The sequence below is a fragment of the Phoenix dactylifera genome, unplaced genomic scaffold, assembly GCF_009389715.1.
Source record: "Phoenix dactylifera cultivar Barhee BC4 unplaced genomic scaffold, palm_55x_up_171113_PBpolish2nd_filt_p 000144F, whole genome shotgun sequence".
Lineage (NCBI taxonomy): Eukaryota > Viridiplantae > Streptophyta > Magnoliopsida > Arecales > Arecaceae > Phoenix > Phoenix dactylifera.
Genome location: NW_024067699.1, coordinates 402,060 through 411,415, shown reverse-complemented (window position 1 = coordinate 411,415; position 9,356 = coordinate 402,060). Strand labels below are relative to the sequence as shown.

At 42.3% G+C, this 9,356-nt stretch overlaps 1 protein-coding gene across 1 annotated transcript; it reads right to left on the bottom strand.

Annotated features, from left to right (window-relative positions):
• Positions 1 to 6,378: 6,378 nt before the first annotated feature.
• Positions 6,379 to 7,743, bottom strand: LOC103714808 (coniferyl alcohol acyltransferase-like). The gene has a single exon (XM_008802225.2). It carries the CDS (start codon positions 7,741 to 7,743, stop codon positions 6,379 to 6,381), a length of 1,365 nt encoding a protein of 454 aa, XP_008800447.1.
• Positions 7,744 to 9,356: the final 1,613 nt, after the last annotated feature.

Genomic DNA, 9,356 nt, shown 5'->3' with positions numbered 1-9,356 from the left:
ATGGGGTGTCACAAGGGATAGGTAGTGGCTGCGCCAATAAAGGCGATGTTGGTAGCCATGGATGGTTTTTATTTTCAAAAGTAAGAACGAAGGCCTATTTGGAATCTTTTTTATTTTTTTTAAAAAATAAAAATATGGAAACTAAGACAAGAAAATTTTGGTGCTATTTTCTATTTGTATTTTCAAAAATTATTTTTACTATTTTTAGAAAAAATAAAGATAAGAAATTCTTATTTTCACTATTTTCAAAAATATGAAACTTTTCTCTTTTACCACTACCATCAATACCCCATCCACCATCATCGCCATTCACGCCAAAGCGCCAGGTCATGAGTCCTAGCCGTACGGATCTTGAGTTCTAGCTGCACGGGTCGCAAGTTCTGGCCGCATGCATCGCAAGTCCCGTACGCTTGAGTCTTAGGATATTACCAATCTTAGAAAAGTTTGATGTTAGTTTTATTCTAGAAGTTTTCAATTTTGTGATTTTTTTTTGGGAACTTTTGATGTTATTAATAAAGTCAATAGTTAAAATCATACCTCCACTCGAACTCCTTTAGCAATCATACTTAAGATCCTTGAGTAGTAAAAATTTTAATTATTTTATTATGGAAATTATTCTTCTCTTACCTTCTCTTTATTTTCTCTCCTCTCTCCTCTCTTTTGGTGGATTGCTAGAGTTCGTGAGTGAGTGTGTACGTATAAGAATTATATCTTTGGAGTAGTTTGCCAAGATGGTATTTTTGGTCTTAGAAAAGAGTGACTCATCCCTGCTCCTCTTCCATCGACCCCCTGCTCTTATTAGAGTCCATTGGCTTTCGAGTCACCATTGGCTTTATGTTTTAATCCCTTACATCGTTCGTGCTGTAGTAGGATTTCTACCTTGCTACAATTGGTTGTGACGATATACCCTTCCTCCTTCGAATTTTCAGCCCAAGTTCAACACCTTCTGGAGATTAGTTGGTATTAGAGCATGCTTTCAATATGTTGTCACATCGCCGCAATGTTCAAAAGTGCATTGAATGTGAGCAAGACTTGCGAAACATCAATTAAATGAATTGTGTAGCCAGCTTGAACAACTTTTATAAAAAAAGCAGCAGCTTCATCAACTGCAAGAGCAACGTGAATGCCGATATTGCTAACATTCCAATCACCACTCTAATTGAGAGATCTTTAATAATAAAAGCAAGTGTTCCCATAGAGAAGTGGAAGATTGCAATCCATTCTATAATAGAAAAGTATCTTCATCACGTGAAAAAGATATCCTACACCAACATGAACGAAGACCATATTACAACCATTATGACTTTAGTATCAAAATAGATATCTCTTACTTTGAAGGACGCTTGCAACTTGACAAGTTTGTATATTGGCTTCACACTATCGAACGAGTTTTTGAGCTTAATACAATCTCTGATGATCGGCGTGTCAAGCTAGTTGCCATCAAGCTCAAAAAGTATGCATCAATTTGGTGGAAAAATTTAAGGCGATGATGTGAGCATGAAGGACACAATAAGAACCGAACATGAGACAAGATGCATCGTGAAATCAAACATAAATTTCTTTCTGAAGATTATCACCATAATAAATTTCATAAGCTTCACAATCTTAGGCAGCATGATATGATCGTAGAAGAATACACATTGGAATTCGAACAACTACTCATGATGTGCAATATCAAGAAGCTCGAAGAGCAAACTATAGCATGATTTCTTGGAGAATTGAAGCCTGAAATTAAACAAGTTGTTCAAATCCAACCCTATTGGACGTTGAACGATGCAATCCAACCAGCATTGAAAGTCAAGAAGTAGCAGAGTAGTTTGTGATTCCAAGGTATTGAGATGGTACGTCCAACCGGGAGAGTTCTATATCGAAGACATCACCATCTTCAAAAGCTTGCTCCTCTCAAGCACCTCAAAAGAAGGATAAGGGCGCCAACTCCAGCCGATCCAACATTGTTAGTTTCAATCCCTGCAAGTGCTTCAAGTGCCAAAGTTTTGGGCATATTACAACTGATTGCCCCAATCAAGAGCTAATCTCCTTGGTGGAGGAAGAATCTTATGTCGAAGAAGAACAAGAATAGCCACTCAAGTGGGATGATGAAGATCAAGGCGAAGCATTGGTCGTGTGAGATCTGATTGTGGTCGATCATGATGTTCCCATGATCACGGGTCCTCCAAACTTTATCCTCACCACTGAGATACAGTCTCCCAATCTTCACGTTTCCAAAGTTCTGCAGGACTATAGAGCCGTGTAAGTTGATGCTTTGATAATAGACTAGCGTCCCTTCTTGGAGAAGTATCATAAAACAGCTGTGATGGCTCAGGCCTCTATTTTGGCAACTAAAGTGGAGGGCTTGAACTCCATCAAAGCTGATTTGTTATTCCAGATGTCATTCTTGTGGCATGCCAAACAACAACAAATTCTAGGATTCACTTGAGCTTGAATCAGGGACTCAAGAACAAAGATTATAATCTAGTAAGCAAGTCAACTAGGAAAGTTGGAGCTGAAATTCAAGTATCTGGCGAAAGGATCTGGCAAAATAGTATATGTGGACGATGTTCCTTTCCCAAAAGATTGTCCTTATAGTGCATTCTCCTATAGCACAAGGCATTTGGCTTATAAAAAGGGCATCAACATTAAGTCTCTTTTTTTCCTACAGTGGGAGACTCACAACACTAGTGTGAATACATCCAAAAAAATGAGAAAACAAAACATCCTGCAAGGCTGTTGGCAGCTGAGCCTCACCGGTCCAGAGTACCGCACCAATGTGGTCTGCATAAAGGAGGCCATCCGGTCAACGACACTATTTGCCTTCCTATAGATGTGCCGATCCCAAACAAAACACAACCTCTCGCTAAGCTCCAAATATCTCGAAACAGGGATGGATCCGGATCTCGCTTGCATGCCCCTGTATCCAACTGATCAATGTAGCCAAATCGCCTTCCAACTGAATGGCGTCAGCTTTTAAAACACAACAAGCATAGGTAAGGCCGGCCAATGTAGCTCTTATCTTTGCTCCAAAATCTGAGGTGTCAACAATCGAACTCTCACCTACTACTATCACTCTAGAGTTCGGACCTCTGATCACAAAGCATGCACCAACACTATCCAACACACAACCATCAAAGTTGACCTTGAGAAAGTACAAGGGTGGGGACTTCCAGGTGATGAACACCAATCGAGATGCTACAAAAGCAGAGATAGAATCACAAGTGACCCGAATTATCATAGGGCCACCAGAATGGGTAGCATGGATGATCTCATCATCTTGTATCCTAGCCCTCTCCAGAATAATCCTCGACAGCAGACTGCTCTCCCCAAAAATTCAGGTATTTCTAGCAATCCAAATGTGATAGGCAACGTATGCAGCCCGGATCGCCACAAGAAGGAAGTGGGGCCTACTCGACCAACTTCTTAGAAACTGAAGGAAGGAGTCAGACAAGGTCATAGTTCGATACACCATCAAAGGGATATCAGTTAGCATCCACAACTGCACCGCCCTTTCGCACTAAAAGAAGGCATGATCAACCAACTCCTTCACCTTACAGCTAGGGCAAGTTGGAGGGATGCTCAACCCTCATCTACACAAGACCCCCATGGTCGGATGTCGCTCCTAGGTCACCTTCCAAAGAAACAAAGCTACACTCGGATGAAGGTCAACCCTCCATATCCAAGCACAGTCCTACTTCTGCATCAGCTCATCTCTGAAGATGCCTTAGAGGTCTCTTACTTTGACCTTAGGGCTACAAGAAGAACTTCAAACCCTCATGTTGAGAGCGTTGCACCTCGAAACTGCAATAGACAACACTCTCTCTACCAAGCTCCCGAAGAGCCGGATCGTCTAGTTGATGTCCGCCCTCTGCTCACTAGGCCGAAGTAGGTCACAGATGTGCATGTTGACCGCCTCCTCCATGTTAACCATAGTCAACCAAAGCCTCAAAGAAAGGTCACCCATCCACTGGTCCTCCATGACGTCCACATTATGCTTGTCCCCAATCAGCCACCTAGAGTTGGCCAGCACTAGTGGATCATACACATAGATCTCCTTCCACATGAAGGAGCATCTTCGTCTCCCCTAGGTAGCCCTGTCAGAGATCCATGGGCCATACTTAGCCCTCATCATCGAACTTTAGAGGCACTTCAGCTCAAGAATGAATCTCGCGGCGTGTCTCTCCACCATTGCCTCTCTCCTTATCAGCAAAGACTGGATGCCAAGGCCACCGTCATGCACCAACTGACAGACACTTCCCCAGGCAAGAAGATGCACCCTATGCCCTTAACATACGAACCCCACAAAAAGCTCCGAAACATCTATTCAACCTTTTGAAGCACAGCTTTCGATAGGACGGTATTGGACACACGATATCGAGCTCAAAACTGATCTCACCAAGGTTAGCCAGCCCACTATGGATAAGGATGAGGACGTCCAATCCTCCAACTGGTCCTAGATCTACTGTATCATATTGGTGCACTCTGTAAACCAAAGTCTCCTTCCAGTAATAGAAGTTTCCAAGTAAGTCCATGGCCCCTTTTGCTCCCTGATCCCCAATAACTCCCTAATGTCACGCCTCACCTTTGGCTTGATCTTTGGGCTGAAACAAGTAGCAGACTTGAGGAGATTGACCTTCTGGCTAGAGGCAGAGCAATACGCCTCCAAAATCAGTCTAAGAACCACTGCATTCCTCATAGAGGCCTAGACCAATAGTAGATTGTCATCTACTAAGAATAGATGAGAAATCGACTGGGCACCTAGGGCAGGCGTGTAGGCATCAAGCATCTGGTTAAGCCACGTTGCCCATAGGGCTTAAGATAGCACATCCTCATAGATGATGAACAGATACAAGGACAAGGGGTAACCTTGCTGGAGCCCGACTGCGGACCAGAATGATGTCAACAAACCATTGATAAGAATAGAAAAGGAAGGAGTCATCACATCCCAAGACCTAGCTGATCCAGACCTGATGAAAACCTAGGCTCTTGAGGGAGTACCGAAGGAACATCCAAGAGACACTGTGAGGATCCATGCGGGCGTGTGTTTAGTCCCATATCGGTTATTCGCTGGGTAGATCTTCGCATGGGTACTTATATAAGATCAAGAAACCCAAATAATATCTCCCAACTAGCCTTTATGGGTGAGATTCTGGGTTGTTACAAATAGTATCAGAGTGGACCTGGCTCATAACCTATGTGGACTAGGAGACACTGCAACACAAATTCATTGAGGCTGACCACGAGCCGATTGTGGTGCTTGTGATTAGATTTGAATGAATTTGAACTCTTAGCCTGACGAGGACGTCGGAGCTTAAATCGGAAGAGTATGTGAGAACCCATGCGGACATGTATTTAGTCCCACATCGGTTATTTGCTGGATAAATTTTGGTTACTATATTTTCTAGATACTAAGAAAGGCTTTCCCAGTAATTGAAAATGAAAACAAACTTACCAAACAATATTTATGTCTCGGTTCCTATATTTTTGAAAACCAAAACTGAAAATTGGAAACCAAATGGCCCTTAATTTGCCTTCCGCTGTTAAAATATTTATTTCTATACCTATCACCTTATTAGTCTTATTCAACCTCGATTCCTCTACTAATGTTGGTTGGATGCCAAATTCTTGAAGATCAAAACATCATGTCACCAAAGTTTTCTAATAGTGACCTAGAAAATCATAATCTCTTTTATCTAGATTACACTCATTTGCCATCACTAGTGGCACGACTCTTTCGTGAGTCCTCATTTTTTCTTTTTTTTATCATGATTTTTTTTATTTTTCAAAACCACATCGATAAAAAAATGTAGGTATCAATTATATTGCCATTTATATATTAGCAAACACAAATGATACCCACGCGATACATGGGGAGATAATGAAAACTAGAATATAATTTGATGTAATAAAAGAATAATAAAAATTTAAAAAATAGAATGAAAAGATATGTTATAAGTAAAATGTATTTAACAATTAATTATTTTTACTTTCAACATTTCACTAATAAAAAGATCAGTAATAATGGAAAGGATAAATCATTTAACATAACTCTCCAATATTTGCAGTAGGATAAATAAATATATGTTTACGAGGAAACATCTAATATTAATCTATTTTTATTAATATAAATATTAATCTGTTCATGAATATTAAAAATAATCTTTATATAAACTTTGAATATTGATTAACTTAATTATAATCCGTTCTGACTCTGATAAAGAATCTAACAGAAACTTTACATATTATCAACAGATCATGGAAAAACATACAGACACGGCCCGTTACCAGGTGCAATTAACCTCTCTTACCAACAGAACGCGAAAACACAGGCGCAAAAAAAAAAAAAGAAAAAGAAAACCCCTCCAGTGGATACTACTGAGACACGAATTATAGACCAATATAATCCGCAGTAACGGGCAGAAAGACTTGCTCAGGATCCGATTCAAGCTCCAACGCCAACCTCGGCCATATGAAGGCAAAGACGAACGAGGAGCCGTCCTCCCTTCCACTGGAAATTAGGTTCACATAGCCAGCTCCAATGGCATCCAGCACCGTGTAGAACGTACCGAGCCTTGGAGACCCAAATCCGAAGTCAGTAGCCATCACTGGCATGTTGTGGCACGACGACACCACCACCGCCGGCCCCTTAAGACCCAGCAGAATCCTCGCCAGCACCATCTCCGGCCGACGGCACTCGATCCAGTCCAACAGCTCCAAGAAATGAGCCTTGTTCTTCACCTCTTCGATCACCTGGGCTGCCATCTCCGCCACGTACGAGAGGGATCCTTCCTTCAACTCCCCCGCGCTCGCCTCCCCGACCGCCATCGACACAAGATTCCCGACGTAGTTCGACAGGTCTCCATCCGGTTCTGAGCGCATCCAGGGGCGCCCGTCGACGAGCCACCCCATCTTGCACCCGGTATCGGTCTCCCCGAGGGACCTGGCCAAGAGTTTCCAGAGGTAAGCTGAGATAGCCTCGGTCCGGGTCCTCTCGACTCCACCACCTTTACTCGCAGCTGCTTGAAGGCGATCGATGCATGATCCATGGATGTAGTACGCACGCTTGAGAGAGATGTCGTTCCGCGGCATCGCCAAGACATCATGCAACTTGCATCCAGTGAACGTCCGGTCAAGCAACGGGCCGTAGCTGGGAGGGGACCGGGGACGGAAAATTGACCGGTCGTGGTTCGGCGTCACCGGAATTCGCCCAGTTCGGGCCAGCTCGGACCACAAGTGCAAGAATTTGATGAAGCCAGCACCGTCGGCCAGAAGGTGGTCGAAGCTCCAAACCATGGAGAAGCCCCCGCATGCAAAACCAGTCACCTGGACGCTTAGAGGAATCTCGGTCGGCAACGGGAGCATGACTCTCTTTACGGAGTCGTTCAGGTCATGGAAGTTGAGGCTGGTTATTGAGACATCGGCCGAAGCTTCGATCAGCTCGATGCCTTCGTTATTGCATAGAATCTCCGGCTCGCCAGTCTCAGGATTAGGGACTATCCGTCCCGCAAAGGGGAGGAAGTAATTCAAGGTCTCTGCGAGAGAGGTTTTGATGGCATTGACGACGGAGTTGAAGTCGCCGGTGGATGGCTTGCGGTAGGCATAGAAGATGGTGACCGGATAGCGGCCGGAGAGGTGGTCGAAGTTGGAGACCGGGATCACAGAGAGCGGTGCGTTGGAGTTTGCTGCCTTGACGATGCTTTTGCTGATTAACCTTATACTGAGTTCAGAGGTAGGAGGCTGGCCTGCAGCCATGTCTGGAAGCAGAGGTGAACGGGGTTGTAAGGGTGAGGAAGAATGACTGCTTCAGCCTTTCCCTACTCCTAATTTATCCTCTTGGTTCTTCTTGGTGACAATTTTGCCGTCTCTTGCGAGCATCTAAGGAATCAAGCTGTCGAGAGATTTTCGTTTCTACAGCTATTTTACTAATATTCAAAATAAACCAACATGATCAGCTGGAAGATATTATTTGAATTCTTTGATTCTATATAAGTACTCAAGATCTACCCAGCAAATAACCGATATAGAATTAAATACATGCCCGCACAGCTTCTCATACAAAATTTCAAGACCAGCCGGCAGAAATCTATTTTTCTATATGATGAATGGCGACTTAAGCAATTTTTTTTATCATTATTGTCGATAACAACTATTATAATAACTACTATTATTTTGTTTTCCAAATGTCTTCTAATCGGACGTATCTTAAGGAGTAATGGTTGTTTTTTCTGCCTTAAACCATATACGATTGTAATCGTCTGTGACATTGCAAGGGATGAGAAAAGCCAACGCTGGCCGGCCCACTATTTTGGTGCGAGCATATTCCAAATCAACTTGGTCTGATGCTTCTGTTCTCTTTAAGAGATTTGGTGCAAAGGCTTCAGGCCGCGTCTATTTAAAATTTGACCTTGTCTAATAATTAGCAGTAGTAAAATTCTTTTGTTTAGCCATAACTTGAAAATTTCCGGTATAATTATTGTGGAGAATCACATGCAAGCTGATTTAGTCCATATAAGATGGTAGGTATATATATGAAATTAGTAAAAAGTAGAAGGATTGATGACATAGATGATTGAATCTAAAATTTGACAATTTCACCTTTATGTTGACGAGAATTTATACCGGATCCCTTCCTTGTTCTTGTTTTGGCACATATTTGTGATCTTTTTTATGTAATCTTGCGTCTTGACGGAGAATCCAATTTCGAATTTGCACTAAATTCAATGGGATGGCTGGGTTTAATTAAGGCCGCAAATGGGTCGGGTTGACCCATGACCCAACATGACCCGGCCATTTAGGCTCGATCCGACCCATTTTAAAGAACCCATGAGGCTAGGTTGGGTTCTAAAATTAGACTCAGAATTTTCTGAATTCTAACCCAGCCCAATCCATTTGAAATTTAGATAATCTTAGGTTTTCAATCCTACAGCCCCACCCAACCCATATACTATTTGAGCCTGTGGGCCATAGGGAGTAGGCCTAACCACCCAGCCTAATGCATTGCAAAACTCCTCACTACAATGATTCAAAATTTCTAATTTTGATGCCTGGAGTTATGGAACAGTAACAAAAAGTTGGCATCATACTTTTGTTGGTTGTCTCTTAGTGAGCCTAATTCGATGGATATCCATCAGATTCAACCAGCAGGCCCCTTGAAACATGTATGGTACTGTTTAATTTCATCTATTAGCAGATCTTGTATACTAACTATGAAAGTATGAATACGTGCAGCGTAAAGAAAATTCTGGGCATCCAAATTTCAGCGATTCATCAAAAGGTACAGAATTATCCACTTAGGCATTCAGACAAAATATTCGTCATATTGTTCACAAAATCTTATTTTGAAAGAACAATACTGAAAACAATTT